At 39.5% G+C, this 19,487-nt stretch overlaps 1 protein-coding gene across 3 annotated transcripts in view; it reads right to left on the reverse strand.

Moving 5' to 3' along the window:
* CREB5 (cAMP responsive element binding protein 5) overlaps window positions 1-19,487 on the reverse strand; it is a 416,133-nt gene that overhangs the window by 329,478 nt on the left and 67,168 nt on the right. For all 3 annotated transcript variants that reach the window (XM_027102311.1, XM_027102312.1, XM_027102313.1), the window contains exons 2-3: window positions 11,954-12,025; window positions 6,477-6,570 (exon numbers count right to left, since the gene is read on the reverse strand). In XM_027102311.1, the coding sequence (XP_026958112.1) occupies window positions 6,477-6,570; window positions 11,954-12,007 (148 nt within the window). In that variant the 5' untranslated portion in view covers window positions 12,008-12,025. The remainder of the gene's footprint in view (window positions 1-6,476; window positions 6,571-11,953; window positions 12,026-19,487) is intronic.

The following is a 19,487-nucleotide window of genomic DNA, read 5'->3' on the forward strand; positions in this document are numbered from 1 at the left end:
CTCACTATTAGCCATGGCTTACCCCTAAGTGTTCCAACAGCAATTAAGCCACAATTTTATTTCATTTTAGAGGAGCTGAGCTGGTAAAAAGGGTTATTAACACTGTGAAACCATGTCTCTGCTGGCCACGTGAACAAAGGGATCAAAATTTGCCCTGAATAGTGGAAGCTAAAGCTTAATGTTTCCACTTAGTCACTCATTGCCTGAGTTCTACTATACTCTTTGTCAAAAGGGATTGGTTTCCAGATTAAACAAACTGGAAGCCAGTTTTTCATATATAAAGGAAGACTGTAGATCAATGCCTTTGACGTATTCAGGTGGATTTTCAAAATTCTATTTTGCTTGACCAACTAAAAACATGAATGAGAAGCTGACATGTCCAAATGCCAATGCAGTACGTCCCTACATATAAAAGAGTTCTGTGCCAAAAGTGCGTTCGTATAAGTTCAACAGAATTAGCCTAGGTACCCAACTAACACAGTCGGATATATCGTACTATACCATAATAGGTTTATAATACTTTTCATACAAATAATACATAAAAAACAAACAAACACAGTACAGTAAACTACACAAAAGCACAACCACATGCACTCACATGACAACATGAACTAACTTATGTGACTGGACACGCTAACGAACGTTTGCATCTTTGAAAGTTCGCAACTTGAAGGTTCGTATGTGTTGCTACAATCTCCTTCCAAAAATGTTTGACCAGTCTCTCCATTTGATGAGTATTGAAGGGATAAGTCAATAATATAAGAAAAATCAGTTCATAGATTTATATCCAAACATAAATCTAAGGCCGAAACATACTAAAAATAATATGTGTACCTCACCAAATCTATGTGTACAGTGAGAAAATTATAGACAGATAGGGACTTTGGACAAATTGCTTATCCTCTTGATCTTGTTTACTCATATGAAAAAAAAGTGGCCAGGATTAAATGACAATGTATATAAAGCAGGGGGAATATTACAGGCATAAGATAAGGCAATAAATGGTAGCTATTTCTATTATCATGCTGCCCTCTGATGCAAGCCAACTCCATCACCCTCTGTTCCATAAAGATCTGATTAATTTCCATAATGAGAAGTCACTATGTAACTTTACCATCAATGGAAGAGAAAGAAGCTAAGTATGGGACACACTTAGCATGTGTGTGTGTGTGTGTGTGTGTGTGTGTGTGTGTGTGTGTGTGCGCGCGCGCAAGAGAGACAGAGAGACAGAGACAGAGACAGAGATTTATTTACTTTTTATATCCCAGTTCATTCCAAAAAGAATCTGGAGTGAGATATGTCACCTTTCCTCTGGCTCCTCCCTTAAAATGCTCTTGGATTATTAAGTAGGGTTTACAGCAAAGAGCCATGAGCAATGGATTCGGGTTCTGAGATTGCCTGGTTGATCACAAACAATCTCTTGGAGACAAAAGTTCTACTTCATTGAAAACATTTTGCTTTCTCCACAGTAAGTATTAGGTTCAGAGTCTGGAACTAGAGATAGGCCCTACTTCTAGACCTAATCCAGGTCTCAGTTGGGTTCTGAAGGACTACACTGTCATTTATATTAGATGCTCTGCATCAGAGGGTGATAAGGAAGATGGGATGAGGAAGCCAGTCTCTCTTGCCTCTCTTCCATGTGTCAGCGCAAGATACAGTCAGCTGCACTGCATCTGGTCTTGGGGTTTTACCACTTCCAGCCCCACCATATTCAGAGGTCAGGGAGAAAGAACCCCTGAGCCTGGAGTGCTGAACATCAGGTCTTGGCTGAAATGGCACTCATCTAGAAGAGGCCTGTCCTGACCTCCCTTGGGGAGCAGGCTGGCCACTGATGTCACATTATCATGTTTTATCTTCATCGGAGCACTTCTCCCTAACTGATATTTTCTTGTTTATTTATCTGAGGATTTTTGGTTTTGTTTGGTTTTTGGGTTTTTTGTCTATTATCTTTCTCCCTACCCCCAACAGCATATAATCAGTTCCACAGAAGAGGGAACTCATCTGTCTGGTTCAATGCCACATCCCCAGCACCCAGCACAATAGGATCCTTGCAGGCCCTCATTAAAGGTTTGTTGACTAAATGAATGGTGATGAAGGGGCAACTTCAGATCCTCTTCCCACACCTCAGCTGGTGCCTGTCCTGACTTCTCTCCAAGCACAGCCCAGTTGCCTGCAGCATTAATCGGGCTGTGATGTCTGGTGAGGGAACTGACTAGGCATTTAAAGGCATGGTCCCCTGTCTCTTTCTCAGGTTTCCCACCTGAGTGTGGATCAGGTTTTATCTTTTGGGAAAGGCTTGCAGTACTCTTGAACTTCATCTTCCCTTTCATGAAGCAAAATCAGTCATCTTCTACGTCAATATTTCTACCGTATTCCCCCAACACACAACATACACACACAGAGTTCTCATTTAGTATATTATTTGCTTATTATTTGTTCAACTACAAAGTTGTACTTTGATTCCTATTCTGTTTTTTTTTTCCTGTACAGACCCTGGGAACCCTGTAAAGAAGTGGGGGTGGGGATGTTTAATAGGGCAAGATTTAGGAATTTCTGGATACCTAGACATAATACCATTAAAATAGACCCAAACACCATCCTCTTTGTCTCTAATACTGAAATTTGATCGTAATTTGCAAGCCAAACAGATCTGGTGTCATGTGGTAGCTGGTAATTTTACAACCTGTATGTGGACGTATACTGTCTTCAATGGATTCTCATTTCAAAACTGGCACCTAAAAACCTTTGCTATCACAACTTCCCTCACCATGAAATTATCTTCTATCAGACGGAGAATAGTTGAAGGGAAAGGTTCATGCCCCTCGTCACATCAGGACACTGGAAATGTACCACAGAGCCCAAATAAGGATGGAAGGACCAAGGTGGGAGGGAATGGAAGTCTTTGCCCTCAGAATCCAACACCACCACCCCTATTCATGTCCTTACTAGGGACATGTACTGTCCCTTTAGAAGGAGAGGTTTTATGTTTACTGTCTATCAGTAAGAGCAGACTAATGTTAATAAAACACCATGACCGTCACTTTTATTATCCTGCTTTGTGGCATGTCAAAGATTATTTACCAAAAAAAAAAAAAAAGATTATTTACAGTCATTTTGAGTAATAAATTCTACCTGGCTTAAATAAAATGGACTTTATGGCAAAGCTATAAAATTATTTCAGATCTTACAACTCTTTGGACATTTACCCTTCAAATGTATATGTGTGATATCTTAATAACTTCCCTAACTACAATATTTGCAATTAAAGAAGGATGAAGTGATTTTCCAAAATTTAGGTTAGCTAGACACCCTGAAATTAGTAATAAACATACCTACTATACTTTATCTCCTTAATATATGTTAAACTCCAATTCATCTGAAATGAAATTTTGGGTAATTGAATATTGCTTTAAAAAAATAGACCAAATATTGCTTGAAAAAAAATAATAGCCTTGAACATTTTTGCCCTGATGAGGCTTTCTGATTTAAGGTTTGATTTATACTATTTTTATTTTTATTGTTACTATATTTGGGGCTGTACAAAATTATTCATCTTCATGAGAGGCCACAAAATAGGTTTAAGGTACATTAAGAAATAAAATTCTAATGAACATATTTTTAATAAAAGCAGATTCTGAAGCTTTTGATAAATTTAAATCTGAGTAAATTAAGATACAAACAAATAAAACTTCAGTCATATTGACAATCACAATCTAATATGCTAAAACTGAAATGATGTTTGAGATAAATATATTTTAAAGACTTTCCTGGAAAAAAAATGCAAAGCACAAATACTCAGCAAATAGCATATTACAATTCAGTGTGGACAACATTGGCATATGACATGTAGTTGACACCTCAGCCTCTGGAGCTGGACTGGATAGCTCTGTATTCTGTTCCAGCAAGAAATTTCTACGAGACTACAAACATGCAGAGTGGGTAGCAAGTTTAAAAATTTAGCACAGGGAACTATATCCAATCTCCTGGGATAAACCATAATGGAAAAGAATATTTTTTTAAAAGAATGTATATCTGTGTATAACTGGGTCCCTCTGCTGCACAGCAGAAATTAGCACAACACTGTAAATCAACTATCCTTCAATTAAAAAATGGTTTAAAAAAATTTAGCACTTAATTTCATTGGGAGTATGAAATGGCCTCATACCAGCTTCAATATAAAACCTGAGAAAGCAAAATAAAATATGCCCTTATATCATTCATGCTGGTTTTCCTCAGTTATTTCTCCCTTCATTTTCTTATTCTGAGTTTGACATAACAAATTAATAAGAATCTGGTAAGAACTACTGAAAAGCTTCAAGAGTTTCATCAAAAACCTATAGGAAATCTATAGAAACGTTCCCACATCTTTAGCTACTTTTTTTCAGACCTTTGGATGGGGCTCCCTGTAGGGCCATCCCAACAGTCTACCTGAGAGATACTATGCTGGTACTTACCTCTATAGTGATCATATCGCTACATAATCACCACTCCTTCACACTCACCTCCCACTTCCCTACCCCCAGGCAGCCTATTTTAGGGATCCTGTTTGGGAGAAATAAAGGGTGAACTTATTACTTGAAATATTGGGAATTCCACAGTCTAGAGCCTTGCTACTTTCCTATACATGTTCATCGTTAAACTATAAGGTTACACCACGTGTGACTCTATAGAACGTAATAAATGATAAAAACAAAAGAACAGAACATCCTTCCTAACCCTTCTAGGCTTTCGTAATTCTTAGAAATTTGAGTTTCTGCATCTCTGTTTCTAGACTTAAGGAAAGACAAAGTTATTTCTGAAGAGCCATCTAGTTCAATAAAAACAAACAGGCTGAGAGAGAGGTGGTAGAGGAGGGAAGGGAAGAAGCTGCCTTTGAACACGAGAGTCTTGCAAATCACAGCCCATCTGCACCACTAACAAGTCACGGGCCAGACAGTGAAGACCTGTGGACAGTCCCGTCACTGGGAGTATTTGATCATATATATAAACTGATGAAGCCTGACAAAGCAGTAGCTGGTGCAAGTCAGAGGGTTAGGACTGCAGGATCAAGGGCCCTATTTTTTTGCCCTGTTGGTGAGTTTGGGAAAGTTGCTCCCTCTCCCACGCCCCTTCATCTCTATCTGTAAAATGTGGGTTGTAATAATAACCTGTCTGAAAAAACTCTTAGGGTATTTACTAATAAGAGCGATAATAAAATACTTGTAGGGCTTCCCTGGTGTCACAGTGGTTGAGAGTCCACCTGCCAATGCAGGGGATGCGGGTTCGGACCCCGGTCCGGGAAGATCCCACGTGCCGCGGAGCGGCTGGGCCCGTGAGCCATGGCCGCTGAGCCTGCGCGTCCGGAGCCTGTGCTCCGCAACGGGAGAGGCCACAACAGTGAGAGGCCCGCGTACAGCAAAAAAAAAAATACTTGTAAAATTTAACTGCCATAGAAATGCTCAATTATACGAGCCAGTTTTGCCTGTGCAGTCAGTTTCTCTTCTGATATCATTTAAAACATGTTCATGGGCGTATTATTTCTTTCACGATGCCAGGGAGACAGTGGCTTGAGTGAAATATTTCTAGCCTGAGAAAGGCAACAGGAAATGCTTCAATTGCCCTGCTAGGGTTTATGAAACTCTTGCACTTACATGCTTTCATTGGATCACAATAAGCCTGTGAAATAGACTGGGCAGATAAAATCATTCCCATTTAATGGAAAAAGAAACTGAAGCCCAGAAGTGTTTACCAACTTGTTCAAGGTCATCTGGCCAGGCTAGAGTTCAAGTTTCCTTACTCCTTGCACTCTTTCTAATTTACCACACTACCTCTCAAGACGGGACAGAATGGAAATTAATTGATGGATTATCATTATTATTTATTTATGATCATATTTGCTGAGCACTTGTATTTCCACACATTATCTTATTTAATTTCCCAATTATGAAGCAGGTACTATTTCTTAAGGAAACCTTCACTGACCAGCTCAGTCCAGAAAGAGAGCTCCTTCTGCTAAAGCCACATAGCATTTTTCCTTACAATGCTCATTTGATATATATGATGGACAGTCCTCTATTTTAGCTAAGTTTTCACACACACATTGTGATGTCCTCGAAAACAGTAATCATATCAATCTTCGCGCCTCCACAGCACTAAGAACAGTGCAGTGTGCATTACAGATGCTCAATTAACATCTGTTGCTTGAGTAATTACAGGTATGTGATGTTAAAAAATCCTTACATGGAGCCAAGTTTCATAGTAATAAATATTTCACATTCCAGAAAACAAGAAGTCAGAGCTCTCCAATTATTTGAGTGAACACTACATTAGCAGATTACATTCCTGCTTACCATTATTTTAAGCCTCAGCTATACTTTAGAAATATAGATTTTCAAGGTGTAGAATTTGCCAGTGGAAATCATCCTATTCTGTAGAACAAGTATCTCACATGAGGCTGATCTGATCACCCAAAGCGTCTTTGCCTGATGGCTCCTTACCTGATAACATACTGTCTGTTTTTATTGAGGGAAACTTCAAAGTCATTTCATGCTTGTGCCTATGAATCATCAGATGGTCCTCTGTTGGGAAGCGCTGTCAAACAAATAGAAAAAAAGGGAGAGGGGAGAGGAGCCATTCAGTTTTGTAATATATATTTCACCATCATAAAGAAAAAGATTCATTCAGCACTGCAAACGTGACAAGGAAAACAAAAAATTAGTTCTGAAAAAGTGTGAAAGCATGGTAAGTAAAATGACAAATTATTTTACGCAACCACATATGCATTCATGTCAAACTTTGGAAAAGAACTACACGTCACGCTTAATTATTTGCCATATATATCTACAGATGTACCCCATGACATTTGCATAGTATGTTTCTGTTTATGAAGACCTTGCACACTGATTATCTCATTAATTATAATTATACATGTGATTTATAGTAACAGCAAATTATTTTGAGTGTTCTATACTCCATGCAGTGTAGTAAACCAACACTTTATTTTTAATTTTCGGGGAATGATATTATGGTTGTCAAAAATGCTGCGCCCAAATATTTTCAGCTGTCTGGCTTCTGGTCATATGGTGGAATTGGATTTCCTGGCCCTCTTGTGGTTGGGTGGGGCCGTGTGAGTAGTTCTACCCATTGAGTCATGAATGGAAGTGACATGTCATCCAGATGTGAGCATCTATTTCTTGGGGCAAGACCCTCTCCCTTTTAGCAAAGAGATTCACAATACAAGAAATAGTGGCCCCTCAATCATCCTAAATCTCCGAAGAATTACGAAGAGCATCTCTGAATTCTGAAGGATTATGAAAAATATCCTGCCGATCTATAACTGAAATGTACGCTTGGGCAACTGAAATAAGCCTTTGTTGTGTCAAGTCACTGAAGCTTTGAACTAATTTGTTATTGCAGCAGATCCCAGCCTATCCTGACTCAGACTGGTATGTTTTAATAACTGAACTTAACAGGGTATCTGCTTTATCAAAGTCAAATGAAAATTCAACAAAAGACAATAAAGTCTGCTGAATATTTCCGAATCTTTGACAATCTAGAAAATCTCTCAGAGCATCCCAGCTCCTCAGGCTAGCCATTATAAATTTCAATTACCATTGTATATTAAGGTAGAAATCTTTTCTGCAAACAGCATAATTTGTATTCACGGGAATGAGGGGATTCACTGGGCTAAATCCTTTGGAATATTCTAAAAGTAGCTCTTCAAATAAATATCACTTATTTCTTTGTCATTTGTATAACATAAATTGGAGAGTACAGAAGTTGCAACACATGGTGATCATGCCAGATTTCTGAATACACAGAAGTCTTCATGACATGTGGGTTTTTCCTGCAGGATCATCTGGTCCTCTATAACACTATAGTAGAATGACTGCATCAAATAAGTGACACTACCATATGTGGCTTAGACACAGAGGTTAAATTTCGTAGTCTTTCTGTCAAAAGCCTTATTATAATTCTTTTCCGTAATATATACCAAAAAACAACATGGGAATAGCCTTCATTTGCAGTCATTTTGTTAGCCATTTTTGGCTCCATAAAATAATAACCTAAAATAGAATATAAACAAGAATACTTATTATATACTACTAATAATCTCCATGATATCTCATATTAATTATAATTACCTTCCAAATAAGACAATACAGGATATCTGTGATTTTTTTTTTATTTGGTAGGAAAATAGCAAATTGTAAATAACCAAAAGGTACAGTCTGCAATAGATACAGAGCTGAGAGAGGCCACTGGAACTTAAAACGAGGTAAATGCAGAGGGCAAAGGAACAGTGAAATTAACATTGGACTTTGTGAGATCAGAAAGAGCAAGAGAAGCTTGTTTCTCCTCACTTTTGGGACAAAGCTAACTTATAAGGAGCCGTAACACACACACACACACACACACACACACACACACACACACACACACACACACACACACACACACACACACACACACACAAAACCTCCCAGGTATTATAGGCCATTCCTAATAGAGCAAAGGTTCTTTCCAATGAGGGAAAAAGGGGGTGGGAGGGGAATCCATCCATCACCTCCAACGCAGCGCAAGCACTCATAATTCATATTTACTCCCCTTTCCAATTCCCAGCCATCCTTTCTTCTCCATGCAGGTCCCAGGCTATGGAACGTCGCTCAAGTAAATGCCATGATGGACTGATTCCCTAACACCCCACCAGGAGACCCCTGGAATCACTGGCCAACCACCATACTTTCTCAATTCTAACATCTCTTCAATTGAAAGATGCTCATATTTTTATAATAGCTTATCAAGAAAAAGAAACACTTCCACATTAAATAGAGACATCAAGTTTTAGATATATCTTTACATTTAAATGTAGTGGGGGTTGAAGGAAGAGGCTTGGAATTTTACCTTAAAACCAAGAAGCTATGTAAATTCTCAAGTCTCATGTTTCTCCAAACCTTTCCTCAGTTCATCCAGCCTTCTCAAGGAAATGACCTGCTCCTTCACTGAAGTTCAAGGTCATTTGAAATGCACCCCTTCAACATTTTTTATCACCTCCATCTCAGAATTTACATTAACTTCATAGGTCCTATTTCCATTCCCTCCTGTCTCTGAGGAGTGAGCATCGCCCCCCCCCCCGCCACAGGATCCTCTACACCCCTGTAGTCTGGGGAAGGGCACTCCAGCTGTGGTCCTTCAAGCCAGCATGCTCACTCCTCCTTGCCCTTGACTAAATCCAGCCTGGCGAGCCTTGACTTGATATATGTATACGTATAGCTGATTCACTTTGTTATAAAGCAGAAACTAACACACCACTGTGAAGCAATTTTACTCCAATAAAGATGTTAAAAAAAAAAAAAAAAAAAAAAACTTTTCTCAAGCTGCTTCCTTCTCAGGCTACCATTATATCACTCTGCTTCCCGTCACTCCCTAGCACTCTTGAAAGGCTCCTCTATGCTGGCTACCTCCACTTCCTCACTACCCGCTCACTCAATCTGGCCCCCACCCCGACTCCTCTCTCATAGGTCGCCGGCAAACAGCCAACTGCCAAACCCAACAGCCCCTGCTCAGGCCTCTCGCTGTGCCAGCTCTAGCAGCGTCTGACACCAGTGACCACACGTCTGTAGCATTTATTTATTTATACCCTGCCTGATTCCAAAAAGGAGAAAAGATGGCTTAGAGCAATACCTAAAATATAGAATGGGGGAGCATCACTTAGAAGTAGGTGATTCCCAAAAGGGAAAGGATCCAAAAAGAAACAAGGCTAAAGCCAAAATGCAAGTCACTGGGCAGTCACTCTCAACCGGGGGCAATTTGGCCCCCAAGGGAACATTTAGTAATGCCTGGAAACATTTCTGGTTTTCGCCACTGGGGAGCGCTACTGGGATCTAACACATAGGGGTCAGGGATGCTGCTAAGCCTCCTATAATGCACAGGGAAGCCCCACACACATACACAACAAAGAATTATTCAGCCCCAAATATTGGTAGTGCCAAGCTTGGGAAATTCTGCCACACAGTCCAATGTCCTCTGTGCACTTCTTTTCTCTCTGACTTATCCAAATGCTGGATGCAGCTAAATACCCCTTTCTTAAAGGCTCTCCTCTACCATCATTCACAATCCTGGACTCTCCTGGAACCCTAACTTGCCATGAACCCTCTCTGGCCTTTGCTAAGTGTCTTGAGGATCCCTTTCCCTTAAATGCCCCTTCCACAGAGACACCTCCATTATCCTCCCCAAGTAAAGTAAATCCCCCTAGGATGGTCTTCAGGGTGGCCTGTGCTCTTCCTTCATGGAAAATTGCAATTCATTAATTAACTGATGAATTGCTCATGTGGTTCCACATGTAATGCCTAGGCTAGAAGTTCCGTGAAGGCAGGGATACACGTGTTTTATGCACAGAGCAGGCCCCTCAAAAATGTGCTGAGTGACTCAAATTGAATAAAACTTAATGTCACATTTTTACAGCCAAAGCAAAGCAAACTGCTCAAGTTATTGGATTCTTTCTGGCTACTGAGACTCCCCCTTAAGGAAACTAAGTGGAAATCAGTTTTAACTTAGATAAGGCAATTTTCTGCATTCACAATGGAGAGTCCTGGTCTAGCAGAACTTTTCCCAGTACTTCAACCTATCTGTGTCTTCCCAGTGTTTCCTATTTCAAAAGGACCTCCAAAACCAGCTTGCCAAAATATAGTTGAAATTCAAAATAATATTCTCTACTGCTTTCCTTATTTATTAGGTAAAAACCAACATTCATATAAAAGCCCCTGGAGAATCTGCCAGAACACAAGCAAAGGAGGCTGGTTTCTCAGCTGGTGGCTGATGTCAACAGCGGCATCGCAAGGCAATAACATTTCATGTTTTCATGACATAGTCCCTCCAGGAAGCTTCCAGAACCCTCCTCAAACTCTCTGGGGAGATACAATGAAAAGGGTCCTTAATGGACATCACCTCTCACTGACTCCCAGACATTGCTCTACACTGTGCTGCCAACCCCACAACATAAACAGGCAAGAGAGTGGGGCTTGATTCCACCTGAAACTACTGGGCACTTCAGAGAAAGAGAGCATAACTACCCACATGCCTGTGCTCTGAGTTCTAAGCTTGTCCTTTATCCCATAAAATGAAGATCTTGGCATGAGAGCACCATGTGTGGTCATTTTCCAACGACTGGAACTTGGAGATATCCAAAGGGTCCAGTGTAGAAAAAAGTCACCATCCTGTTCCAAAGGAAAAAGGTCAAATTCTGATTTTAGATGATGGATGTTTCCAGTTTCTTTCAGAGATGGGTTCTAGTACAATAGTAGCAGCAGTCACCATAGCAACAGTGGGCGTCAATTGAGCACAACGTGCAGGTCCTTTACTAAACACTCCACACACAGTACCTCATGTAAGCCTCACGTCTAATCCACTTGATGGCAACCATCAGAGGCTAAAAGAGGGTTAACCCAGCATAGCAGGCCAACTTCCTCTCTCAAAGTTTAGATAAATGGAAAAACTATGGGTTCTAGATGAGTCATAGGGGGTTTATTTTACTCAAACGGGAAAACAAAACAAAATCGAATTCAGTCTCTGATGGTGAGCTATTTTACCAGTAATCCAAAGGCCCAGAATTCAAGTGGCTATTGTCAAAAAGAGCACCCTCTTTCCCCCTGTCTGAAATAACAATCCTGAACATCTGGCGGGCAGGATGCGGCTGGCTCGCTTCCAGGGGAAAGTTATGGATGGAAATGGCCAACACTGATGTATTTCAGAGGCTGTGAGGGAAGTAGTTCAAACTAGTCAAAGTGGAAAATGATGATGATGGTGATGATGATGGTGATGATGATGGTGATGATGGTGGTGAGGGGGACTTTGAGAATATCTTGGTGAAGAAGAAAAGCCAACAACAGGCATGACTGCCAAGTGAGAGTTGCCCCACTGTGGGGAAGGTACTGCATCCCCTGCAGGCCAGAGTGGAGGACCCCCCTACACTTACCTGGGAGCAGCCTGGGGCACTGCAGACAAACGGCCTCTCCTGCTCCAAATTCATCTTGGATTCCTCATAAATCTGAAGGGTCAGGGGGAGAGAGGAAGGAAAACAGAAATTCATGAATATCTCCTGCTTCTACCTGAGAAAGGCAATGGCTCGGAGCCCCCTCCTATGCCAATTCCCAAATTAGATGAGAAAAACATAAACATGAACAACAGGTCCTGCCTTGCTCAAGTTTATTAGGCTCTCTGCAGTCCAAGTTCCCACTGTGTTTTCTTGAGTGCATATTTACTGCACTTTGAAGAAAAAATGCCAACAAAGTGCAACCAAAAACAATGTCTATTGCAGCAGAAATTCTGCCTGGTGGGTGTTATTATCAGGTAAAACGCCACCTGTGCAAGGCAAAGAGCAAGAGAAGGGTAGTTACTGGGCAATCATCAGTGTGAGGACCAACCCTGAGCATCAGGTCAAATGATTCTCCCATGATCACCCCACTGAGATTCAGTATGAACAAGGGACGCAAGGTAGCCCTACAGCCAGCTTAGCAAATGACCCTGGCAGTGAGCCACGGTCTTAAATTCTCTTTCATCTCAGGCATTTGATGATGCCTCAACAAAAGCTATCCAAGTTGTGCAGAAGTGACGAGAAATCAGCAAATGCAAAAAGCATTACCTTAAATATTTCATTAATTTGGTTTTACAGGCTAATTTAAAATTAAAATCAGATTAAGGCGACTGCCCCTCTGATCTAGATAAGTTGTCTGGAATAAGGTAGGTTTGCAGGGAGAAACCTTATGTTGTGATCTCAGACATATGTTAAACTATAGTATGGTCTTTTCTTATGCAGGGGTTAGGTTCTAAGGTAAGTTCATTAGGCAAAAATTGAGCGTAATCAAATATCTTTGCAAATCTTCCCCCAAACCGATAAAAGTACAATATGTATGATTGTGTGGTTACTAATCTATACAGTAACATAATTTTTTTTAAAAATATCATAAGGAATACTATACAATTGAAGTTCCACAATTTAAATAGTTTTCTAAATCATACTTTTCTTTTTGCCAGTTTTGAAACTGAGTTTAAATAAGCTCCATGTGCTGCTGGTGGGACACGGCTTCATTACAGAACTAAAACCTACTGTTTTGTCTCTGAAGAAAGGAAGTCCTGTGCTTCCTTAAAATTCTACTTGTAGGTTATTCCAAAGGAGGCTTAAGTCACCTTCACCCTTGAAAGAGGAAACTCTGCTTCACTCATGGAATAGTTACCCTTCATCCAAGAAAACTTTATCATCTTGCAAAAAAAAAAAAAAACCAATTCTAATTTGTACGTCATTACAGCCTTCCCCCAAACACTAATATATCCACATATATTCTTTGGGAAATAGAGGCATACTTTCACTTTTCTGAAACACAAAGTGAAAACACTTGCCTTAGATAACACTCCTAGTCAGATATTAAAAAAAAATTTTTAAATGTAAACTCTCTTCACATCACTATTCCTCAATTTTCACTAAGTAATGCCCTTTTCACTCTCCATTTGGAATGACTAGTCACCTATCAAGGCAGTAATGTCGAATAATTTTACAGTTTTCCTGTATCAGGAATATTGGTTAAACTTTTTTACTCTATTATATTTAGAAGAAGAAGGAAAAAAATACAAGTATCTTCCGAAGTTTTCCACTTGCCCTTGTCTGAGGAAAGTCATGAGCAACTAAAATGACTTCTCACATCTCATTATTCATGTGATTTTGCCATCACTTATCATAGAGCATCCCTCCTCCCTGCTGTGAATGCTGATGACTTACTTCTAAGCCTCCAAATAAAGAGTGACTTTAAAGCTGAGAAAATGATTTTGATCCAAGATAGAACAAACAGCATAGTAACTGGGTTATTCATTAATATTAAATATGCCTTGTTTTTCTAGTAAACTTTTTAAAACACTTCCCTGGAACTTTTCTGTCTCTGGGTCCATGATCTGCCTGACCATTACCAGGTCACTAAACTGCTTCATGCCCCAATTTCCCCTCCTTTAAATGGGGGTATGAATATCAATCTTCAACTCCTTCATTCCTGTATCACACCAGTCAGTTAGGGAGCCATTTCCAAATTATGGAGAAAGGTCTTAAAGGTATTTAAGTGTGTGTGTTTGGAGGTGGGGGGAGGTTTTGTGGACAAGTGTTACTGGAACCTCACTCTAATATTAACTATTCCTCATGTATAATGGAGAAGTTGCTATAAAGTAAGTCTTTCTTGGACATCATTTAACAATTCTCGTTGCTAAAGTAACCAAAGAATGCCAATATTAGTCATATTATTAACCAATATTAAGATTACATGATGGTAAAATGGGAATGTTCCAAGAAAGTTCCATATAAATACATGTATGGTCTACATCTGAAAGAAGTAATTCGTGATAATAATTAAATTAATGTCCAACCGATAGAAGTGGTCAAGATTGGAAGTGCTACTGCTGCAGTTTAAAGGGGATTCATTAATAAGCCAAAGTGAAGAAAGAGACTGACCAAGCCTTGCCACATCAGTATGAGGAGGAAGTATTCTTCTACCATAGTCACAACTCTATCCCAAACCTGAGTCCACCAAAATGCGACTTTTCCCATAAATTCAGGCCCTTAATGGTAATAGTTTATCAATTCTGCTTAACGTCAACATGAGCTACCTTATCTTAATTATTGGTTATAATTTGCATACGAACTGCAGCAAATATCATGGAATTATATGATGCTAGTGATAGGAGACTGAACAACGTTCAGTCACAAAAAAAATTTCAGTCATATAGATTTACTCTGTCTTATTGAGCCTTCATAGTCTGGACGCCACACTTAGAGGAATAGGATCAATTAGACAACTACTGAGTCTGCCTTCAAATAGTTTAGAGTTCATTATGTTCAACTGAGTTACCAGTCATTGTATTATTTTATTATTAAAACATATATGAATCTGTATCAATTTATCACATGCTATGAATCCCATGGACCAAATGCTTTGGCAACATACTATTGGAATAAGTGTCCTGAGGTAAAATGGCAGCTGCTAAGATAAAATATGTTTTAAGTGATGAATAAGGTCTGAGTGGGTGTATATATATGTGTGAACCTCAACTGCTTTATTTTGATGCTCTGCGTTCCCACATTTAGCCCTCTATAAACAGCACACCCTTGCTCATTCCTCCTGTGTGGGTGTTGGGGATAGTTTTACTAAATAGTACCACTCTACCACGCAGGCTTCATTACTTTTATCAACCAGTATGATCTGGTCTGATGTATTAGTCAAGAGCCATGATCTCTTTTTATGGTCTATTATTATGGTTCTTTTCTAGCACACATTGTAATAATTATTCTCTCAAGCAGACTTCTACTAAAGCCCTGTGTATATTCTTTTATCATCCATCACATGGGGGGCAAATTACTCAGACATGATTTTAGCCAGGCTGTTCTGCATTTGGTCCTCAGAGGTCAGGCCTCATCTTCTCATTTCCCATTCAGTTGTTTTACTAGCTGGGATGTTTTAATGAACCAGGTTTTGCTTGGCAACCGCCATACCCCAAGCTGCACTGCACAGAGCTGCCATAGTAGGCGTTCAATAAATATTTGTGGGATGGATAATGAATCCTGAATCACCACAATAAACCGTCTCAAACAGCTTGCTTTTTTCCTACTCCTAAGGCAGTGGTCCTCAAACTTTTCGGCCCACAGCCAAGTTTTCAGCAGGGCAAGAGTTTGTGCAGGCCAATAATTCCACCTGTTCCCAGTTATGACCAGAGAAGAAATCTCACCAGGTTTAATGGAAAAAAGTCAAAGTTGCTTTTGGTGAAAACAACAGTCTAGTTTTCATTAAATTTCACATGTAAAGGTATGAATTCATTATGAATTCAGTCTGTTAATATTGTCACAGATGCTGAAACCACTGGAGTCCAGTCTATTAACCATGTGTGGACTGTTTATGGCACCCCGAGAGGGCCCTCTGAGTAACACCCAGTGCCCCATATCTTTGGTTAAATACAGTAATAATTGTGGAGGGAGCTGTCTAATCATTTCAGAGTTTCTTTACAAATAGTATCATTTTTTGTTCCTCCTTTTCCAAAGTTTAGCTTCAATGTTCACTTAGAACAAATGCCTCAAGAGTCTAATCTCCCTTCAGAGTTTTGGAAAACAATACAAAACCCTAATAACAAACCCTAATGGTGTATTAAGCGAGTAGAGCTTTTTCGTAGTCGACAAGGAGATGACAGGTTTGATTTACAATTCAAACTAAACTGCCACTGGATTCAGCTGGCCTCTCAATGAGCAAGAATCTCTTTCATTGTTTAGCGTTTGACCCTACAAATTCCTCCTGGTCTAAAATGGGAAATCTTCCACAATGGCTGATGCAATCCATTCAAATGCTTTGCCAGGCATTTAGGTATATACTTGGAATTACTACTTCATGAAGGGCAAACACTGCAAAAAACAAATGCTACAAAAAACTTGGATAGTCTACACAAAATACTGTAAATACGTATTTTCAACTTAAGAGCAACAACTGAGCCCAAAGGGAAAAAAACCTACATCATCTGCTTTGCTAGAATCAGCCAACAGTGATGCTTCCCCATCTAAATCATAGTAAGTCATTACCGATTCTTAGTTAACAGCAAACTCCGATCTCAGTGCAATGGCCCAAATTTCCCCCACAAGAGCAAACACATTCATACAGTGATATGGGATTTGGAATAGTAAGACACTAAAAATGTTGTTTTAATCTGAAAATCTGGCATGCACTTTTATCAACACCAAAAGTTCTGGGAACTTCAAAGCCACAACTGTATATATAAATGAGCACTAATAATAATATTGATATCCTCATCAGCTCTGGTATTGTTAATCTGGACATGAATGCATTAGAGATCTGAAAGGGGGCTTGCATTTTAATAGCGATGTTAACAACCTCTGTCAGCCTTTACTGCCCTACAATGAGCGTGGAATGAGTCTTCTTGGCAGGACTCCTGTGAAGCAGATCTTCGCTACCCTGTTGAGCTTACTAGACTGCAGAAAGGGTTCTAGAAGAGGAAACAGGTCCTTCCTAAAATGCCAAGGTTAGCCGACAAACATCTTGAGTTCATCACACTGTGTGAGATTCCAGATCAGTCTTACTTTGTTTCTGGAAGCAAAGATTGTTTATTATCTAAATTAGTTAAGGGTATAGCCAATTTGTACTTCATGTCTCTGGAAAAAAAAAAAAAACACCAAATATTTCTCTCAATGTCTTGGTCAGAAACGCAAAGAGCCACACTCAGTAATAGCCCAACACAAATTCAGCAAAAGCACACATTAAAGTATTTTATTCTAAGATGCCTGATTCTACTTTAAAAGCCAGGGTGCAGGGTCATTCTCCCAACACGTGGCTAGCTATTGGAAAGGAATTATATATTTAATCTGAAGGATATGGTACCTTTCACTACTTTATTTGCTCATGTGTGATACAGAGCCATTTTAGTAAAACATGGTAAATAGGACCATTTACAGAGGTATTATTTAAAAAATAATTTTTAAATTATTTTAAAATTCTTTAGAATTATTTTAATATCGTAACTTCAAACAGAAAAATAAACACCCTTGAATCTCAGTCCAAGAAAATCAATTATTTTGTGAGTGGGTCTTAGTATCCATCTCTGCATCTGTGTCTCTCTGTGTCTTTGTTTTTCTGTGTGTATCTTCTCTCTTGAAAACTCTATGTCTCTCTTTTTATATGTCTGTTTCTCTGTGTCTTTGTCTTGTTATGTATGTCTTTGTCTCTCTTTGTCTGTCTGTCTGTCTCTCTCTCTCACACACGCACACACACATACACACACTCATTTTATCAGATGTGCTCTTACTAGCTTTACTGGTAAAAAGATCTAGTAGGCTTGTTTCCTGTTTCAGTGTTATTCTTGAAGTGGGCTGCAGCTAGAATCTGAATTTCATTGGGCTATTATTATTTGCAGCTGTGTGACCTTTTTAACCCCGCTTTTAAAGTGACATTTCAGCCCTCAAGCTTGAAACGCCTTGAATGCTGCAAAGTTTTCAAACTAGAGATTTATACAGGGAACAAGACCAAGGGTGGGACTCTACCTTCTCAGCGAAAATTTCAACAGAACTTGGCGAGAATGGGGGTGTCTTGCTGGGCAGTTTACAGCCAGAACTCTTCCCTGGGAGTCCTCAGCTTTACCCAGACCACTTGCAGCTAAACATTGCCATCCCGTTCAAACCAGAATATCATTGTCCTTAAAAGATGTCCACCATTCACTGGTATCCCCAAAGTTCAGAGTCCCACAGCCTGAATCACAGACCTCTTTAGGGTTGTTTCACAGGCTGCATCACGCTTAAGGGACTGTGCAAATGTCCCTTCGAACCAGGCCCATGGTTCCTAGGAGGAAGGATTTCCAAAGAGCTTTTGTCTCTGGAAACTCATAGGGCCTTACTTCCCGGCCCTCACAGGAGAGAGTGCTGGGGGCTCACGTCCTCTCGTGTACTTTAGCAGAGGTTTGTGGTTTTATTTATGTGGCGTTTATACTGTGTATGAAAAAACATTCCAGTGGGATTGGGTTTTCATATGTTAGATTCCTCTGTCTTCTCTCTCTCTCTTTTTTTTTTTTTTTTTGTTTTTGTGTTAAGTTTTCCATATGTTTCTTTGGATATGAGCCCTCTTTTCAAAGTTACTGGCTAATTTCTACTTATGTTTCACACAATACTGTCTCACAGCTTTCCTACCTATGGGTTCAGAAGTTCAGAACATACTTGTTAAGCAACAGTGCTGGACCTTAGAGGTGCAGCGTATTAGTCTCTGCAGGGTATGTGTCTGTGCCCAAGGCCGTATGTCTAAGTCTGTGTTCCTCTTCCTGTTTCCACCTTGCACAATACATTTTTGGCAGGACACACCTCATTTCAATGAAAAGTTTATTTGACATGCATGTGGTTAACAAAACACTAGCTTAGAGATTCTCAGGTTTTGAAGGAAATATTGAATGTAACAAAATTACTTGGCTTGTTTCTAATGAGATTGAACCCAACCTCAGAAGACAGGCTGAAAAGCAAACTCTTCCTTTTACCTACTCCCAATACGAACAAACTGATGAGAAAAGAAAAAAAAAATTGGAATAAGAGGTGACCAGGGGTTCAGTTGACCTTGTCATCTGTACCTTTCCAGAAAGTCTTCCACTGCAATTTAAAATAATTGCCCCATGAAACCCTGAGAGGAAAAACTATGATAGCAAAGAAATTAAATGCAAAACCAGGTATATTCTTCATTCTGGTCAAAAGCAGCTTGCCTTTAGAAATTGAATAACTTAGCAGAAGAAAGAAAAAGTTCTTTCTTTCCCTTTTTTGCTCTACTATAGTAAAATTTGACTTTAAAATTGTAACCCGCTCCCAAATGGGACCACTTTGCCTCTGGATACTTTTTAAGACATTTTGAGTGCATTTGGTTTTTAAACTGTTTTCATGTAAAAAGAATATCTTTGAATATTCTGAAAAATTACAACTTTCTAGTCTTGGCTTGCTTTTCACACAT

The sequence above is a fragment of the Aethalodelphis obliquidens genome, unplaced genomic scaffold, assembly GCF_003676395.1.
Source record: "Aethalodelphis obliquidens isolate GAN/ISIS:26980383/991018 unplaced genomic scaffold, ASM367639v1 scaffold5, whole genome shotgun sequence".
Lineage (NCBI taxonomy): Eukaryota > Metazoa > Chordata > Mammalia > Artiodactyla > Delphinidae > Aethalodelphis > Aethalodelphis obliquidens.